The 20,639-nt window shown below is 44.5% G+C and overlaps 2 protein-coding genes across 2 annotated transcripts in view; both read right to left on the bottom strand.

Annotated features, from left to right (window-relative positions):
- Window positions 1-10,342, bottom strand: part of LOC137436608 (uncharacterized) — a 61,899-nt gene extending 51,557 nt beyond the window's left edge. The window contains exon 1 of the mRNA XM_068130556.2: window positions 10,221-10,342. The gene's annotated coding sequence lies outside the window, so the exon portion shown is untranslated. The remainder of the gene's footprint in view (window positions 1-10,220) is intronic.
- Window positions 10,343-11,976: 1,634 nt separating this feature from the next.
- Window positions 11,977-20,639, bottom strand: part of LOC137436604 (mesotocin receptor) — a 41,578-nt gene continuing 32,915 nt past the window's right edge. The window contains exon 2 of the mRNA XM_068130545.2: window positions 11,977-17,305. Coding sequence (XP_067986646.1) covers window positions 17,085-17,305 — 221 coding nt within the window. The 3' untranslated portion in view covers window positions 11,977-17,084. The remainder of the gene's footprint in view (window positions 17,306-20,639) is intronic.

The raw sequence follows: 20,639 nt of genomic DNA, 5'->3' as shown, positions 1-20,639 counted from the left end.
AAATAGGTATTTTTTTTGTTTTTTTGTTTAAAGTCTTATGAGTATGTTAGTATGATTCTACATGCTGCCCTATCTTCTAGCAACCATTGAAATTGGTTTAAAATACCTTTAGTTAGTGCAGTATATTGTTTATTCTACCAGGTGAGTGTCAGGGGTATTGCCCCTGTGTTTTTTGTTTGGTTCTGGGGGAACAACATAAATTATATTACATTTTTGCATCTTTTAGTGAAAGGAGAAGCATCTGTTTGTGTGGGTATATGTATGCGTGTTACAACAACTGCCGTCACTAATAATTGTATTAATAGGAAATGATAGGAACCCCACTCCCATCATCCACGGATATTTCTCATGTTGCTATATTCTCGTGAGTCCGATTTGCATTCAGCAACAGATCAATTATGGATAGCCAATTGGAAATTGCCACTCTATCACATTTATCAGGAAAATTGTTTGAAAGACTGTTTGATTCACATATTCCGTGCCAGCAACGGCAGGTTAAAAGTGCCCGGTGAGCCAAATCGAAACAGTGTGTACAAAAGGTACATGTACAAAAGGCCTCATTTAACATTCATACATCATTTCAAATGTCATGTATTCCACATTGGATGACTCATATTCCAACTCATAAAGTCTCTCCCTATAATACGTCTCTCCCTATAATCTCTTTTCATACATTCGAAAAAGTACTAATTCTCTCTGTGGACCCAAGCAAGGCACATGGACTAGATGGCATTCCTACTTGTATCATGAAGTGTGCTTCAGAACTTGCACTTGTGCGTGCTCGGTCGTTTCACTTCTGTTTAAAAACCAAAACTTTTCCTGACTCATAAAGGGAGAGACTTTATGTGATTATAGGGAGAGACTTTATGAGTTGGAATATGAGTCATCCAATGTGGATGACTCATAAAGTCTCTCCCTATAATCTCTTTTCATACATTCGAAAAAGTACTAATTCTCTCTGTGGACCCAAGCAAGGCACATGGACTAGATGGCATTCCTACTTGTATCATGAAGTGTGCTTCAGAACTTGCACATGTGCGTGCTCGGTCGTTTGACTTCTGTTTAAAAACCAAAACTTTTCCTCTTTCCCGGAAACATGTATTAGCGTACAGCCTATTCCAAAGAAGGATGATCGTTTAAACCCACTAACTTGCGTCCTATTACTCTGACATCTACCACTTCCAACGTCTTTGAACGATTTTTCAATGATCGTTTCCTCAAGCATCTTGAATCTCAGTCTTCTCTCTGACCATAAGTATATGATATTGTTACGGATCGCGGTTTAGATGTTATGATGGGCCGAGCGGATGGTCCAACCGCGACCGTTACAGGATCCCCAATTGGCCCGAATCCCCCAACGTTGACCAGATCGCACCACAGATATTCAATCGGGAAACCTCTAAAGCGACCGAAAGAGAAGGAAGAGAGAAGAAGACAGAGTATGGAGGAAGACCAGATTTATTATACACACACAAGCAATGGATGGAAGAAGCAGTCACACAGTGAATCGTTAACTTATCTATCTATAATTCCAGTAATCTCTGTCTGTCTGTCTGTACGTCTGTACGTTTGTCTGTGACCGCTGTTTCTCGACAACCACGGGTCCGATATACTTTTAACTTGCCAGGTATATTGCTGGGGACCCGAGGATGTGCCTTTTCAAGGTTTCATATTAATCGGACAATTACTTACCGAGCTATGTCCAAAAAACGATTCAACCAATCAGAGAGCAGCGAACGATCGCGTGTGCCGAACGTGGCGGGCACACTCTGCCTCGGATGGCACATTTGAGAGCGTATTCATTTATTTCACGTTTGCAAACTATGTTGGCGTTAAACTATGTTTTACAACTAATAAAAACGAATTTGCGATTCATTCGCTTTCCTGCGCGTTTGTGCACGCGATGGCGATTTCTTTTTCTTTACCAAACTCCGGAAGCCGTTCGCTTTGGACCAAACCATTGCATGTAAATAGAGGGGGGGGATTGTCACCACTCGCAAGCCGTTCGCTTTGGACCAAACCATTTCATGTAAATAGAGGGGGGGGGATATAATTTTAGATATAGATATAGTACGGGCATGCCCTAGTACTATTCAATTTACTTAACCCCAGGACAACATTCAAGACAGATGACGTTCACACTTACATGGGGGAAATTGCAGGCAGGAATGGCGGAGGTGGGTTGCTGGAGAGGGAGGCAGGGTCAGGTCCCTGCAACCGGCAGGGCTGGAGGTAGCAGCTCCCAATTCTTCGCGTTTTTGGCGGGAAAACCCTCGGTCGCGTCGACGCTGCTGATGCTGTAGACGTCACGCACTGGCTCGGTCACACCTGCTCCTCTCCTTCTGGTGGAGCCGTCTCCCTCCTCTCAGCGCGCCTCTCCAAAGCTGGTTTCCTCTCCAAGTATCTCTCCTTTTTGGTTTAGAGCGTCTCTCATCTCACAGCTCACAGCTCATCTCTCATGTCCTCTCTCATGTCATCTCCCGAAGCAGTCCCTTCCAGTCGCTTTTATTACTCGGGGCGGAATCAAGCCACCGGCTGCGAGGGCACGCCTACCGGGTCGCTAACCGCGGTGCTGGTTGGCTGTTAGGGCTGTCCGATTCCCCCCTTGATCATGACGACGTGCCACGCCTGTGAGTTGGCGGCTCCTACCCCCCTCTTCTCCGAGATGAGCACATCGGCAATGGCGGCTTGCGGGATTGAACACCACTCGCACCGCTTTTGAAAGGAACTTTGGAGAGCGGAGATGATTGGGGAAATTGAAAGGGGCCTACGCTTATTTCGTTTGATACAATGCAGAGTCAATCTAGTGGGAAACACATATTTAGCCTACATGGAATAAGGAAATAAACTATTTAAAAAGATATATCGTGGCCTGTGTGTAAGTTTCATGGAATTAACTAGGAGGACGGCTGCGACCATTATTTACATTACGAGGGTGTTACACACAGCAAAACCATACTTTTCACATTCGTTACACTTTCTCCAAAATTGTTACACTTCTCCAAAACCGTTACCCTTCTCAAACCCGTTACACTTCTCAAATTCGTTACACTGCACCCTCCTTTCTTCAGGCCCGTACTCGGGCCTACAGAACTTTAACTTAGTGTGACACGTAGGTGTAATTCCCTCTACAATTAACCTGACCCTGAGTGTGACAATCTTAAAACACAAATAAGTATGTCCCCCTATTGCATTGCACCCTGTCTAACAGACTCAAGCCCACAGCTAACCGAATTACGGAATTGTTCTCAAACTATACATTTACGGTGGGGAGCATTATTTACAATGACGTTATTTCTTATTTACAACGCAACCCAGGACCTGTGTTTTTTTTCTTTTTAGGGAACAAGAAAAAGAAATTCCTGTTGGGAGGGAGGAGACAGCACGCATTGCATCGATGCACCAGTACCAATACCACCAAAGCACCCAAAAGCACCAAAAGCACCACAAAGCACCAAAAGCACCACTCGGTGCACAGTCACCACGGTTCATAATAAACACAACAAAACAACTGGTGGTGGTCTTCTCTTTCTCTGCTGGGCCGATGTTCTTCCCGACGTCTTCTGGCTTCATGCGGCCTACTTGGAAATAATAAAAAGCACAACTTGTGTCCATTTTTATTTAGGGCCTCAGGGGCCAACTAAGGGTGGTCCACCTGTTTGGCATAGGTGCCGCCTTACCGATGTCCGCAAGCAAGATTCCCTGGCCACTATGGCCGGTCTCCAACAGAGGTGCCCTGCCCCAGAACCTGGGGTCCATCAAGTGGTACTTGGCCGCAGAACAGCGGTCCATAAAGTGGTACATCAACGCAATGCATGCTGGTTCTGGGAATCTCGTGCGCACAATGGCCCCCTCACGCACGCTCCCCTCGGCACCCAATGGCGCACAGGTCCTCAAGTGGGAGACAAAAGGGGGGAAGGCAAATGAGCGAGGGGTAAGGTCACAAGGGTACACGTCAATAAAGGCAATGCAGGGTGAAGTGCGTACGGAGAGCGAAGTGAGAAAAACTCGTCCCTACCGTACGTCACCCCCCCTGTCACCTACACTACCCTTGCCCTTACCCCATATTTACAACAATTTACACCTTTACAAATCCGTCGCTACTGTAACGTCCTCCCCTTATTTCCCCTACCAAATTCGTCTCCACAATCCCACTATCCAAAATTTGCCATCACCCAATTCGTCATCAATCCTCATAAGGAGGAAGAGATGGAACATCAAGCACAATGTCACACCCACGTCATGATGCGTCTCACATTCCAAACATCTGCACAATAAAATAACAAAACATGGCATGGTGTGGAGTTCCTGTCACCTCAGGTGAGTGGATGCAGATGGTGCGAGGAGACTCCAATCCTAACTATCCTCTAAATGACCTTAACACTCTTTACACTACCCGGGGTCTCTCCCTGCCAATCCATTGGCCAACTTACACTATGGGTTCTAAAAACCAATTCCCATTGACCAAACTGTGGTGCTTCTCAATTTGGGGTCTCACTCCCCCGATTCATCTCCCGGTGCCCTCGCACAATTTCTGGGCTGCGACGTGTAGCTCTCCCAGCAGGTCTACCCACCTGCACACCTCCACCACTGCAGTTGCCACCCGAGCTTACCTAGCTCCTCACCCTAACCTAACTAACTGGGGAAAGCCCCTCCTGGCTCTGTCACCCCACTCGGTGCCCTCTGGCACTGGGCTACCCGGGTCCGTCCTCCGGATCCTCGGGCCCCATCCACAACAACTACTACCGGCTCCCAGAGCCCACCTGCGGCCTCACCTGGCCGACATCCTCACAGTGGTGGAGCGCCCAACCAACTACACACACTAACAGGCTACACGCCCAGCCATTTCCACAACACTAATGTACCCATCCAAAGACCATTCTTTCACCCGCACCACAGATGCCAATATCCAACCACAATTTACCTGTACCCTCTACCTAACACTTACACTACCCGCCCCGGGTATCCGTGATGGGGGTCCACTCTTCCCCCATTCACACCTTCGCACCATCCACTCCACTCCATAGTTTCCACCATACTCACTCCACGACCATCCATTCCAATACTCCATATATTCCACACTCCATGTCTTCCACACAACCATTTATTCCACATCGCCACATACACCTGTTGTTGCACACCTGTGCAATCACCTGGTGCCACCTGCACCCTCCTTTCTTCCTGGACCATTTGGTCAGCACAACACGCAATCACCACTACTCCCTCATACACTGCTCCATTCACCTGTTCAGTTGCACACCTGTGCAATCACACCTGTTCAATCCTCAAACACATGGCATCATCTCATCTAACTACTCCCCTCTGAAACTTGCGCTTCCCAGTCGTCCCTTCAAACTATTGCGCTCCCACGTCATTATCATCCACACTAATCTACCTGCGTCCCCACTACAGGTATCCTTGTCACTAACTAATCTTAACGTTACCTAATGTCATCTTCGCTAGATCCCTACACACAATATCCTAACCCACCCGGGCTAGTTTTCACTGCCATCAACCCCATAAGCCAGTGCTCCTTTGCCCCCCCCCCCCCCCGTTTGTGAGGGATGGTGGATTTGCCATCCCACCACATCGGGGAGGTCCTACTATCAATTTCGCACACCCAAATTCCAACCAATTCAAAAATTTTCCATTTACTGCCAATTCTACCCACTATTATAAATTTCGTATCAAATCACTATCACTATCACTATCACCATCATCACAGTCCACTATATCCTAGCCTCGGTGCGTCGTGACATCATTAAACTCGGTTCGTAAAGCCGAGCAATGAATTCGGGTGGTTTGGTTGCCTGCAGGTTGAATCCGTCCGGCTTTCGGTTCAAGGGAGGTGGTTTGGTTGGGCCGAGATTCCACGCACCATCTCGGCGCGGCACCTTGCGGTCCCGGGCCCGATGGCTCAATCTCCCCCGGTCGGAACCCCGTCCCCACGAGGGGGCACCGTTCCGCCTCCTCCCACTCGCCCTTGAACCGGACCGGTCGCCTCGCCCGACAAAGCCCGGACTCGACCGTGCGGGGCGGGGCCAAGCCCGAATCGGCAACGATGCTTCGAAGAGAAGCGACGCAGCATCGACCCGCGCCGGGCCTCGCACCCAACAAAGCACCCCGCGCCCCGAGTGCTCGCATCGGCTATCCGTCGCCCTAACCGCTAACCCGGTTACCGTCGATGCTTCACCTGCATGCTCACACGCATACGCTACCCCTTTCACCCTCACCAAACCCGGCGTTCCAACGCCGTCCGTACATTCCACCAACGCTCTCCCTGTTACACACACCTCTCGCGCACACTCTTGCGCACACTTTGGTCCACACCTCTCCTCCATTACGTCCTCCGTAACACTCACCATGGGCGTGCACTCTTGCATCCACCCACTAACGCGCTCACATGGGCTCTCCCACACCCGCGCTACCACTAACTCAGGTGTGCTTCCTCGCACACCCTCGACCATTCCAAGCGTGCATTCTCGCATCCGCTCCACCACCAACTCACTCCTCGTGTCACACTCCGTACACCCCGACGTGCATTCTCGCTCGCACTCGGTTTCACTCCCACACTTTATAACACACCCACTCGCCGACGCACACTTTTTCCTCCCACGCGTGCCATTTCCACTCACACGGGACCCTTCACCAACGCCCGGATGCCTCCTCGATCCCAAGCGCGCGAAAATTATTTTGTCGCCAAACATCCTCTTACAAAATCTCCCAGCACAATACACAGCACGTCTCACCTTCGGGGTCCTTCTTCCTCCCTGCACCAAAACCTGCAAACTTCCATTCGGGTTAAGCACAGCATCGTGATGTGAGCAGGGACTTTGCACATTTTCCATTTCTCCCTGCAATTCCCGGGCTACCTCCGTCATCTCTTCAATTTCAATGCCCACTTCCGCTTTTTCTTTACTCACCTCGACGACCGCTGGCTTTAATAAAACACCCTCTACCTCATCGGTCGCCGGCTTTTCCAAACCCCGTGTCGCGATTTCTACCCCCGTCATTGTACCCGTGCTTTCCTCCGCTTCGCTCAACCGGCGCTTCTCGACCCGCGTTACCTCCTCGTGCACCCCTGGGACCCTTTCGCCCAACTTGCGGTCTCTGTCCCTCTGCTCCCTTTCCCTCCTATCGGCCCTCATTCCGTTTATTGTTGCTTCAATTTGCTCACTCTGAGCCCTTGCTTCGTCCCTCATTACCCCCAATTGCTCACTCTGAGCCCTCGCTTCGTCCCTCATTGCCCCCATCATTCTGCTTTCCATTTTCTCACTATCAGTCCTCCTTCTGTCTTCCATTTGTTCCATACTGTCGTTTTTTTCCTGCATTTCCACCATGAATTGGGCCATGAAGGCTTGCATTTGGACCGCGCTCATTGGTTCCGCGGCCGTGGCCCCCTCAACCACGTACGCGAGAGCGCCATTTTGTGCGCCTGATACCCCCTCAACCACCTCCTCATTGCTCTCCTCCTCCCTTTCTTCCCCTAAGTCCTGGGTTACCCCTAACCCGTCTATCTCCCCCACCGACATCCGATCGCCTTGATTGTCCATGGCGCGATCTCAAAATTCGGGTTTTATAAAACAAAACAAATTTCGGCAGCTCGTAATTTTGACCAAAATATTTTTTTTTCTACACCTTTTAAAAATTTGGTTCGGGCCTCGAATCCCACTCCCAGACACCAATTGTTACGGATCGCGGTTTAGATGTTATGATGGGCCGAGCGGATGGTCCAACCGCGACCGTTACAGGATCCCCAATTGGCCCGACTCCCCCAACGTTGACCAGATCGCACCACAGATATTCAATCGGGAAACCTCTAAAGCGACCGAAAGAGAAGGAAGAGAGAAGAAGACAGAGTACGGAGGAAGAACAGATTTATTATACACACACAAGCAATGGATGGAAGAAGCAGTCACACAGTGAATCGTTAACTTATACTATTCAATTTACTTAACCCCAGGACAACATTCAAGACAGACGACGTTCACACTTACACGGGGGAAATTGCAGGCAGGAATGGCGGAGGTGGGTTGCTGGAGAGGGAGGCAGGGTCAGGTCCCTGCAACCGGCAGGGCTGGAGGTAGCAGCTCCCAATTCTTCGCGTTTTTGGCGGGAAAACCCTCGGTCGCGTCGACGCTGCTGATGCTGTAGACGTCACGCGCTGGCTCGGTCACACCTGCTCCTCTCCTTCTGGTGGAGCCGTCTCCCTCCTCTCAGCGCGCCTCTCCAAAGCTGGTTTCCTCTCCAAGTATCTCTCCTTTTTGGTTTAGAGCGTCTCTCATCTCACAGCTCACAGCTCACAGCTCACAGCTCATCTCTCATGTCCTCTCTCATGTCATCTCCCGAAGCAGTCCCTTCCAGTCGCTTTTATTACTCGGAGCGGAATCAAGCCGCCGGCTGCGAGGGCACGCCTACCGGGTCGCTAACCGCGGTGCTGGTTGGCTGTTAGGGCTGTCCGATTCCCCCTTTGATCATGACGACGTGCCACGCCTGTGAGTTGGCGGCTCCTACCCCCCTCTTCTCCGAGATGAGCACATGGGCAATGGCGGCTTGCGGGATTGAACACCACTCGCACCGCTTTTGAAAGGAACTTTGGAGAGCGGAGATGATTGGGGAAATTGAAAGGGGCCTACGCTTATTTCGTTTGATACAATGCAGAGTCAATCTAGTGGGAAACACATATTTAGCCTACATGGAATAAGGAAATAAACTATTTAAAAAGATTAATCGTGGCCTGTGTGTAAGTTTCATGGAATTAACTAGGAGGACAGCTGCGACCATTATTTACATTACGAGGGTGTTACACACAACAAAACCATACTTTTCATATTCGTTACACTTTCTCCAAAATTGTTACACTTCTCCAAAACCGTTACCCTTCTCAAACCCGTTACACTTCTCAAATTCGTTACTTCCAACGTCTTTGAACGATTTTTCAATGATCGTTTCCTCAAGCATCTTGAATCTCAGTCTTCTCTCTGACCATAGGTATATGATATATATGGTATATTATGACCATAAGTACATGGTATATATGGTATATTATGACCATAAGTATGTGGCTTTCAAGGTGAGATCTGCCGGTGATATAGAAGAACCACCTTTAGATGCCATTTGTCCCCGCAGAGCGGGAATATTGTTCTCATTTTAACCCATTCACTTCCTCATCTCTGTTGCATTCATAAATATATCAACCTTCCTCTCAAAAACAATTTAATTGTCTCTCCCTATAATACGTCTCTCCCTATAATCTCTTTTCATACATTCGAAAAAGTACTAATTCTCTCTGTGGACCCAAGCAAGGCACATGGACTAGATGGCATTCCTACTTGTATCATGAAGTGTGCTTCAGAACTTGCACTTGTGCGTGCTCGGTCGTTTCACTTCTGTTTAAAAACCAAAACTTTTCCTGACTCATAAAGGGAGAGACTTTATGTGATTATAGGGAGAGACTTTATGAGTTGGAATATGAGTCATCCAATGTGGATGACTCATAAAGTCTCTCCCTATAATCTCTTTTCATACATTCGAAAAAGTACTAATTCTCTCTGTGGACCCAAGCAAGGCACATGGACTAGATGGCATTCCTACTTGTATCATGAAGTGTGCTTCAGAACTTGCACATGTGCGTGCTCGGTCGTTTGACTTCTGTTTAAAAACCAAAACTTTTCCTCTTTCCCGGAAACATGTATTAGCGTACAGCCTATTCCAAAGAAGGATGATCGTTTAAACCCACTAACTTGCGTCCTATTACTCTGACATCTACCACTTCCAACGTCTTTGAACGATTTTTCAATGATCGTTTCCTCAAGCATCTTGAATCTCAGTCTTCTCTCTGACCATAAGTATATGATATATATGGTATATTATGACCATAAGTACATGGTATATATGGTATATTATGACCATAAGTATGTGGCTTTCAAGGTGAGATCTGCCGGTGATATAGAAGAACCACCTTTAGATGCCATTTGTCCCCGCAGAGCGGGAATATTGTTCTCATTTTAACGCATTCACTTCCTCATCTCTGTTGCATTCATAAATATATCAACCTTCCTCTCAAAAACAATTTAATTCACATTAAAAACAGATACGACTTCCCTTACAAGGAACTTCAATGCAGGAGGCAAAATGAAGCCTGTGCAATGGTTGCCAACCTATGGTTGGCTGTCCATGCTCTATATATACCGAACATCGAGCAAGGAAGCAGCACATACCATTTTTTGAAGTATTTGGTGTGATCTCGACCGGGGTCGGGGTTGGAACTACCAATCTCCTAGACCCAAAGCCGACGAGTTAATAGACTTTGAATGCTGTATGATGATGACTTTCTGCTTCTGTATCATGTCAGGCAAACACTGGTTTGACCAGAATCCTGTTTAGACAAAGAGTCATGTGCCCCAAGAGTGTTTCTGCATATTTTTCAAATAATGAAAGCTTTGACAGTCATTATAAGGATTTATCTTTGTATTCTTGTTTTTTTTTGTGCCACACCAGGATAAAATGAACGCCCCGGATTGTGAACAAACTGTAGTTTAACAATCTGTGATCAGATCGCAATTCAATTTGTCAAAGAAACCAGTAAGGCGTGTATGTGGTATGGGACACTTTTACTGTGGGAATATGTTGGCATGCACCCAGAACCACTTCTGTCCGAGGGGAGGTGGAATCGGTCACAGTTCCAGAAAAGCCTTTGCAGAGGAATAAGCAGGAACTGAAAATCCTTGTAGTTTCCATCTTGTTGCCCTGCGCTCACGAAGCAAAAAGCGGGGTTAAGCATTCGTGTGCGTACATGTGCTGTACGTGTGCCGTGTCTGCATTTTAAAAATTCATTTTCTCGGCAACCTTTGTTCCGATTGAAACGAAATTTAGCCATAGGAGTGCCTCCACCTCTAGAAAATTTTTATTCATAATTATGACGTCATAGGTCACGTGGTACGGACGCCATCTTGGAAAAACGTTACACCTCTATATCTCTCAAACCGCTCAATGGAAAACATGGAAACATGGCTCATTGTCAAATACTCCCCATGGGGAATAAGATATGTTGATGATGATGTAATCGATGCCTTAATTATGACGTCATAATTCGACAAGGACAACGCTTAGTCTAATCAGGTTGAAATATATTGAGCATGATCTATGCAACAATTATATTAGAGAATATAAATTTATGATGTCATCGCTCACCTGGTCTGGCAGCCATATTGGATCAAACAAAAACAAACGTTCAAAAACAGAAGAGTTCGCTCACACCAAGTTGACTGCGCAGGGTAAGTATTCTATGAATACGATCTAGTTTATTCTGTGTACCTGCCCCAGCCCTCTCCCTTCAAGGATCTCCCGATGACCCTGTTCTCTACTGTTTCTGTGCTTCCCTCTCTCTCCCGCTTCCATTATTATATGTTATATGTATTAGCTCTTACATGAGCCTCGACTTAGTATACAAAAAACTGCAACAAAATCTGCTCCACATTTGGCAAAATCTAGATAAGGCTGACATACGGAAAATCATCGATTTGATGCCTTCATGGGTTCAATTGCTGTATGATGCCAAAGGAAATGTCAGTAGATTCCAATAAATGTCATACATTAGATTGTGTTCATACCACAGATTGTTAAAATGAGGCTAGTATATAACCAAGGGTGTTCATTTTAGTCTGGCATGGCATTGGAATACATCCTTTAACACCTTGTATTTTCATCAGAGATTCTCAGGGTTCATGAAACATGTTCTGCAAACGCTTTATGCATTTGAATTACTCTTCGATTACAGTTGTAACCTCTCAGGAATGGATGATTACTATTACCTTGCCAACAATGTATGAGATGAATGTGAATTGGTTCAGGTTATTATCAAAATGTAATTTTGTGCACAGGGAATTTCGTTACGATTCCCAACATTTCTTTCCTCCTTATCCTGCAATACGACTCCATCCTTTACGCAACGAATGTCCATGCTCCGCGTTGAGCACTGGCCAATGTAAACAGGAAGAGAAACCTTCTTTGGAACAGAAAAACTGCATCGATCATCTGGTGAAGCCTCATTCCAATGAAAAACGAGCCATTGTTTTGTTTTTATGTAACTTTATTGTGAAGATTACACATCCCGCACGATTAACAAGCTCAGGTGTAACTGCAACTCAGGTTAACTTAAAATCCTATTGGCACATTCAATATTCATTTGTTACTATTCAAGTGGATCTAGGTCAATATCCCGTTGGAGATGGTTCATTAGCTGTAAAGATTGTACGAAGCATTTGTGAGTGTTGACAAGAAGTGAGAACATCTTTGTTGTTGTGGTCTAGTTGTAGCTTAGCTGTGAGTTAGGTTTGTTTTGTTGTTTTGAGGTTCCCCAATCTCTGCTAAGAGACCATATTGGACCTGGAGTTAATTAGGATTGATTGGTTGTTGATGTTAAGTGTGCCAAAGCGATATCTGTACCCTCCCTGTAAGTGCTATTCCCTCAAACCTCAAACCCAAATTGAACCTGCAGTCTGACTTAGTACCTTTCCCCTTTTTAACGTATTAGTCGGGAAGAGTTAACACATCAACATGCCACTCACACTACATAAACATGACAATTTTGCACACCAGTATACTACTATATTCTACAATGTATACGATAAGGCAGCTTTTCTCCCCCAGTGGCTGAAGGTAGATATATTTATAAAGCATTTGAGAGAATGCACAATAAGTTTTGTCTCAAGGTCAGATGTGCAGAGCCAAAAGAGTTCTGCCAGGAATTACTGAAAGTCATGGAATGTCAGGCATGACATTTATACACAGGTTTTGTCCTTTCTCATGGCTTAGGCCAAAGGAAGTAGCTTCGGCAAAGCCTTCTGAACGTATTACTAAGTTGAACAGATGTGCCCGTAGTATATATTTCCCCGTTACTGTATCACGCATTTCAAACCGCGGCGTATCTCGGTGATCATAAAGAGCAATTCCTCACCGGCTTCTCCACGACATGAAGGAGCGCACTCCTGGCAGGAAGATCATGAGCAACTTTCAAATCAGTCAAATAGTGCACTTACATATTCTACATGCCAAAAAAACCCCCCAAAAAACACACACAACCTGCATTAAGTGATTGAAAACAAAGCAAGAGCCATTTGTAATTGAAGCAAAAACTATAATCAAATATATATCGCAAGCTATTCGAGTACTAAGAGAATAGATTATAAGTTTCCTTTACAAGAAAGCCAAAAAATGTCAGCACACGACACATATTTACTGCAATTTTCCTACATTTCATATCAATTTGCCTCTAATTACTCATCTGCATCCAACTCAAGAAGGAAAGATCAAAACTCTTTCATAAACGGAAAGGAATCAAGTCGATAGATGTGCGAAGCACAAGGCTATACTCATTGCATTCCTTGCTTTTGATTGAAGCAAGCAAAGAGCATATAATTTGATTCAATAAAGCACAAAACAATCATTATGTTAGTCCGTAATTGTGCATCATTATTTTCCTCTGAAAGCAGTTTAATTCAGTGAAATTACTTTGATGTCTATTCAATACTTTTCAGCTTAGCAGAAGCTCCTTTGAAGACTATAATCATGAAAGGGTCTGGTTAAGCCACAGGTTGCCAGACTTAATAATGCCTGCCCTTTGTAAAAGGAAGATACTGTGTTTACACATCTGACATTACCTTTGTGTAAAACAGATGCAAACCTTCAAAGCACACACTGGAGTTTATGAAACGATGGTGCCCAGTAGAGCACGGTGCAACCGGTGTAAAGTGGGGTATATTACAAATACAACAAGAAAGAGCAATCAGAGATTGCAGACCCTCGCCAGGACGTGTTTGTGTGGTATATTTTGTGGGGTGTTTTTGTACATTCTTTCATTATTTTGTACAACCCCACAACTTGTATTTAAAAAAATTCATATATTTTTAGCGAGGCTATCCTCGAGGTCTTTTGAGTCCCCTGGGTCTTTTGCATCCTTGGAGTCTTTTGGGTCCTCAGGGCCTTCGCAGTCCTCAGGGTCTTTTGGGTCCTCAGTAGTCTTAAGGGTAATGGGTGGGGGGGTGGGGGGGGGAGGAGGAGGGGAGGATGTCGTAAAGGTTCTTCAAAAGTCCAATGGGTCTCAGCAGTCCAAAGTGTCGAAAGGTGCATTCCGATCGTACATAATTAATAGACGGACGTAATTAATAGACAGGATGCCACTGACTTCAAACAGTACATAATTAATATTTATATTGAAAACTCACAATGCTGGAGAAGATAATTGTAGAGTTTCTTCTTCTTCAGACAATCAATAACCACTTCTGGCTGCCAGACCGTAAGAACAATCATGTTGAAATTCTAAACTTTTGTGCCGCTTTACGGAACACTATTCACTATTACGGAACACTATTCACTATTACGGAACACTATTCACTATTACGGAACACTATTACGGAACATAATGACTATTATATTACTTTGAAGTTTCACATCAATAAATGAAGCGGTTCAAGAGATATCATTTTAAAAGATTTTCGTTCAATCCAAATGGCCGCCAAACCATGTGACGTATGAATTAATTATTCAAGGACAGCATCGTATTCCCAAGGCATGGCGAACATATGTATGAAGTTTCCTTTTGATCTGTTCAGGCGTTCTGGAGGAGTGGCTTTTTAAAAGGTTTATTCTTCAAAAAAACATAGCCACCAAACCATGTGACTATGACATAACTATGACGTCATGGTCATGGAACTTTTTGTTCGCCATGGGTATGCGATCATACATGTAATGTTTCGCCTCGATCTGTTCAGCCGTTTTTGAGAAAAAGGGTCTTTAGTGGTTTTTACGTGACCAATGACGTCATAATTATCATTAAAAAAAAATTCTGCAGGAGGAGGTGCACCTATCGTGAAAGTTTCCTGTCAATCGGACCAACGGTTGCAGAGTAAAGCATACTTATTCTGTGTGGACAAACAGACAGACAGACAGACAGACAGATGAAAAATCACTCAGAGAGTGACACTTGGCAAAAGAGAACAAAGTCGAATGGGACTCGGTAGAGCAGCCTTTTGACCTCAAAAATAATTGGTGGTTGAATGATGTGACCTGAGATGCAAATCGTCTTCAAATTTTAAGTTAAGCGGATGAAAATTGACAATTTTAGAAATTTAGCCCATGTTGACCTTTTGGCCTATGTTGATCTCAAAAATAGTTGGTGGTTGGTTCCAGTAAGCTGATATGAAAATCCTATTCAAATTTCAAGTCAATCGGACGAAAATTGAGGATTTTAGAAATTTGTAAGAAAGTGGTTGACCTTTGGTCTTTCTTGATCTTGTGACCTATGTTGATCTCAAAAATAGTTTGTGGTTCAATTCATTTAGCAGATATGTAAATCGTATTCAAATTTCAGGTCAATCGGATGAAAATTGAGGATTTTTGAAATTTGAAAAAAGTGGTTAACCTTTGGCATATGTTGACCTTTTGACCTTTTAACCCCAAAAATATATAGGATTTTGTCGGACCACGAACTCTACCATTTCCTGAAGTTTCATAAAGATCGGTTTAAAATTGTGACCTGTAGGCAAATATAAGTGAGCGGATAGACAAAGACACACACACAAACACACACACAAACCGGAGTGATCAACATACTTGTCGAATTTTTTTTTTTTTGGCCAAATAACAAACGGACCCAAATACAATACCGTTTCCTCTGGCGAGTGTAATTGCTACGTATTCTTCGTTCGTATGCGTCAAAAGGCTGCGGGCTAGCATCATTGGCTGTGGGCATGGCTGTGCCTCTGATGCAATGCCCCCTGCTGGTTATGGCAGGAATTTGGAGTGTGGCCATGGTGCTGGCAACAACTCGCCTACTCTTGGGGAAGCACACCATGCTGGATAGTTTATATCTGGGTCGGGATTCAAACCAAGACTAGACAACTTTGAGGCAAGTGTGCGTACCTCTTGACCATCCTATCAGCCAACGTTAATACATATAACAATGTATAACAGACAAAAGTGAGCGATAACAGAGGCTCCACATTTTTCCTTTCTATTTTAAATTACTCGCATGCTGAGTGGCTGATTAAAATAATACTCAGATTCTTGTGCATCCATTCATCTCTCAGTTAATGATGAATATGACAAATACAAACATCTCAAGGAAAATCGTACCCCGCAACTCAACGCATTGTGAGATTTAACCACTTTAAAGTGAGTTACACAAGCCTGGTGTTGGCTTAGCGGTTAGGGTGCCGGCTTGGGATCCTAGGATTCTGGGTTAAAATCCCAGTCGATCGCTGAATGAATGCCAAGGGGGTTGACTCAGCCTGTCATCCTTCCGAGGTCGGCAAATTGAGTACCAGCTCACTGGTAATTCCCTGCGTGTCGCAAGAGGTGACTAACAGGGTTGGCAGCAGGAAGGGCATAAAACATTGCTTCAAAAAGGGGACCATGGCGCCCACAAAAGGCCAACCCCCGCTCTGTGGGGAAAAATGGCCTCTAAAAGTGGTTCTGCACAAGCAGACATCATCATAACACTAACCCTTGTATGAAATCGCAGTGGCAGAAACAAATAAGATACAAAGCTTAGGTAATCACAAGCATCCTCTATCGACACGGTAACACGGATTTTCATTGTCAATAAGATGACCTGCTTGACTATAGTTGCCTGTGAGTGTCTTGGTTATAATGGAGGAAACTAAAAGACAACTATAATTCATTCATTCATTCACTCATTTCGGTTCCATGCTGAATTTTCCATGAAATTTCCTGAAATTGGTGCAACGAGCCAAGTCGGTAAAGATTGATTTCCTTTTTCAGGATGGTTTTTTTCTGGCCGTCCGTCAGACAGCGAAATGCAGGTCACTTGGCACACCTCGTATGAATTTTGAAACTGGCTTCCTTCCGAAAGATATCAAATCCCCTTCTGTCGTAAATGGCTTCCGTTTTCCTTTACTGGCTTCTCAAGTTCATGGAAGTACAAAATTCTGGCCTTCTTTGTTGGGAATTTCGAATTTCATCCGTTTACGCATCGAATTTACGCGATGAAAATAAGAGAAATATATTATTCTAAGTAATAAAATGACGAGACTAAAAAGTGAATGCAGCAACTGCCAGCAACTTTACAAACTGGGCGATTCACAGTTGGCCCAGGATGAAGAGCCGAAATTCAGACTACTTGTGGTCATGGACTCCTCGCGTGGTCCACGGCTACGTGACCGTCGCTTGGAGCAGGCCCCGCAGCCCAACCAGGTCGGCAGGCTCCGGCTGAAAGCCATGTATATCCACGGATTTGTGCAACTGTTGAGGCTGGCGAGCAGCATGCAGATGGTAAAGGCGGCATCTGGGAAGACAGGCAAAGTGTGAGCGACCAATGTGGAATGGGGGTGACAACCCTCTCAGACAGTATGGCGTAAATATAGAAGGCGTGACGAATTACGTAGCGGGTTCTTGCTGACATTAACCAGAAATGTGAGGCCTCGGGATGTACTCCTACTCCACTTTCCCACCATATGGTGTATTACTGTATTGGACACTGAACGGTGCTATTTATTTAATTCAACAAATTTAAATGCCAATTTTTTTTGGGTTACTTTTGGCTTCTTTTTGTGCACGTTTACAAAACCTTGTGAAAGACTTCATGCCTGTGGTTATTAACCACAGAAATGAAGGGAAGTGCATGACTCAAAAGTAAGGGTATCTAACTGAATTGCATTTGGAAAACGATAATCTACCACATAAAACACAATGTCAGTTTGTACGGATGTCTGTCCCCCTTCATAAGGGTAGGTTTTAAAGGCCAATCTTTTAACACGAATGTGTGTTCATTACGGCATATGTTTTATGATAAAACAAACTCGAAAAACATTTTCCGTAAAAGAGTAATTATGTCTCTCCGATTGGAAATGTAGACGGTGGCTTGTAAACCGAGCCTCAAGGGCGGTGTACAGAAGCTTAAAAAAAAACAGTAAATACAAGGTGCAGGGAGGTGAAATTCGCTGCACATGATGCGCAATGTGTTCACAGTAAAACGAGGGTATATTTACGTCCGTATAATGTCTAATAAATAAAGAAGATATAAGCACACCTGACCTGACACTAGGCCGAGGCTTCAGTCTTTGGCACGCTCATGAGGCTGCACCATCAAATAAACTGTTCCATCGCCGTCATTTTTGACAGGCTTTTTATAAGTAATGTAATAATACGAGTTCACTTAGGAGGAACTTATCTCGGCCGAGCTAAAAACTGTCACCCTCCTGTGTCATAGGTAGGAGGATTCATCAATGTGTGTGGCGTCCCTTGGATGGGCGTTAAACTGGGCGTCCCGTCTGTCGGCATTAGTTGATGTATGTTCAAGATCCCACGGTGTCTTTAGCAAAGAGTAGGCGAGCTATTGGAGGCATCATGAACAAATTACAAATACCTGCCCCAAACTACTGCTGAGAAGACAATGGCAAACCATTCAATGGCAAACCATTGAATGGCAAACCATCCAATGGCAAACCATCAAATGGCAAACCATCCAATGGCAAACCATCCAATGACAAACCATCCAATGCCAAACCATCCAATGGCAAACCATCCAATGGCAAACCATCAAATGGCAAACCATCCAATGACAAACCATCCAATGACAAACCATCCAATGGCAAACCGTCCAATGGCAAACCATTCAATGGCAAACCATTGAATGGCAAACCATCCAATGGCAAACCATCAAATGGCAAACCATCCAATGACAAACCATCCAATGACAAACCATCCAATGGCAAACCATCCAATGGCAAACCATCCAATGACAAACCATCCAATGACAAACCATCCAATGACAAACCATCCAATGGCAAACCATCCAATGGCAAACCATTCAATGGCAAACCATTGAATGGCAAACCATCCAATGGCAAACCATCAAATGGCAAACCATCCAATGACAAACCATCCAATGACAAACCATCCAATGGCAAACCATTGAATGGCAAACCATCCAATGGCAAACCATCAAATGGCAAACCATCCAATGACAAACCATCCAATGACAAACCATTCAATGGCAAACCATCCAATGACAAACCATCCAATGGCAAACCATTCAATGACAAACCATTCAATGACAAACCATTCAATGACAAACCATCCAATGACAAACCATTCAATGACAAACCATCCAATGACAAACCATCCAATGGCAAACCATCCAATGGCAAACCATCCAATGGCAAACCATGCAATGGCAAACCATCAAATGACAAACCATCCAATGACAAACCATCCAATGACAAACCATCCAATGGCAAACCATGCAATGGCAAACCATCAAATGGCAAACCATCCAATGACAAACCATCAAATGACAAACCATCCAATGACAAACCATCCAATGGCAAACCATCCAATGGCAAACCATCCAATGACAAACCATCCAATGACAAACCATCCAATGGCAAACCATGCAATGGCAAACCATCAAATGACAAACCATCCAATGACAAACCATCCAATGGCAAACCATCCAATGGCAAACCATCCAATGACAAACCATCCAATGACAAACCATCCAATGGCAAACCATTCAATGACAAACCATTCAATGACAAACCATCCAATGGCAAACCATTCAATGACAAACCATCCAATGGCAAACCATCCAGTATACCCTTGCCAAGAAAATGCTTCAACAGGAGCGATGCTCTGTAAGAGAGTTTGATACATCCGAATCTGAAAAGGAACTTCAACACAGGAGGAGGCCATTTGGCCCATCAAGCCTGCACAGTAGTAGCCAACCTATGGTTGTTTGTCTATTCTCTAATCTTTTTAAATCTGGAGCATCAAGCAAGGAGGCAGCACATACCAGTCGGCATGACCTCGACAGTGTCCAGGACTCAGAGCGGACCCGCGAACCATTACGCGACCGACTTTGGTCGATGGCGAAACAACTTTTGGTGTTAGTAATTATTTACCAAAAGACATTTGTGAAAATATACATATTGAGGTTAGAGGTCACATTAGGATGAAGTTTTTCCGTGGGAATTATTTTTTTCTCAAGAGGAGGTTAAACCTTTTTGGAATTCTTTTTATGGAATAGACTGTCTGCACATGTCGTTCCATATAAAATGAAACTTTGAAAAGTGCAGAATTCACGATGATTGGAAAAACAAACTTTACAGTAAAAGTTGCATCATCTGAGACCTAGTCGGCCGACAGCATACTAGTTCTTGTTTACAATGTTGATTATTCGTGATGAGGATGTTCAAAGTTTTTAGATTTCGGATGAGACTATGAAAGAAAGAGAGATTAATAACAACCGAAAGGACTCTTGAATATACAGGAGACGCAAAGGCCGATCAGAACGCTTTCTCAGGATTTAATTGCATCGAGGAGGAAGAGGAAGAAAATGCACTTTTTGATTCGGCAGATGGTTTCGACGATAAAGCAAAACTTCCCAAAAGTCTGCATCCATACCCTCCGACACACCAACCCCACTTCTCCTTTTCCAAGTCGAGAATCAAATGGACTTTTACTTTCTCTGCATTTTCTGATTTGTTGCGACAACGACAAACAAATATTATTTATTTATTATTTTAAATCCTCCTCATTGTTCGTGAATAAAAGGAATGTTTAGTGTTAAAATCCCAGTGGATTGCATTGTTAGGTGTTCCCATCTAATCACCGAGCTT

The sequence above is a fragment of the Myxine glutinosa genome, chromosome 11, assembly GCF_964187855.1.
Source record: "Myxine glutinosa chromosome 11, kmMyxGlut1.1, whole genome shotgun sequence".
NCBI lineage: Eukaryota > Metazoa > Chordata > Myxini > Myxiniformes > Myxinidae > Myxine > Myxine glutinosa.
The sequence above is the reverse complement of the archived record's forward strand: the minus strand, read 5'-3'. Positions and strand labels throughout refer to the sequence as shown.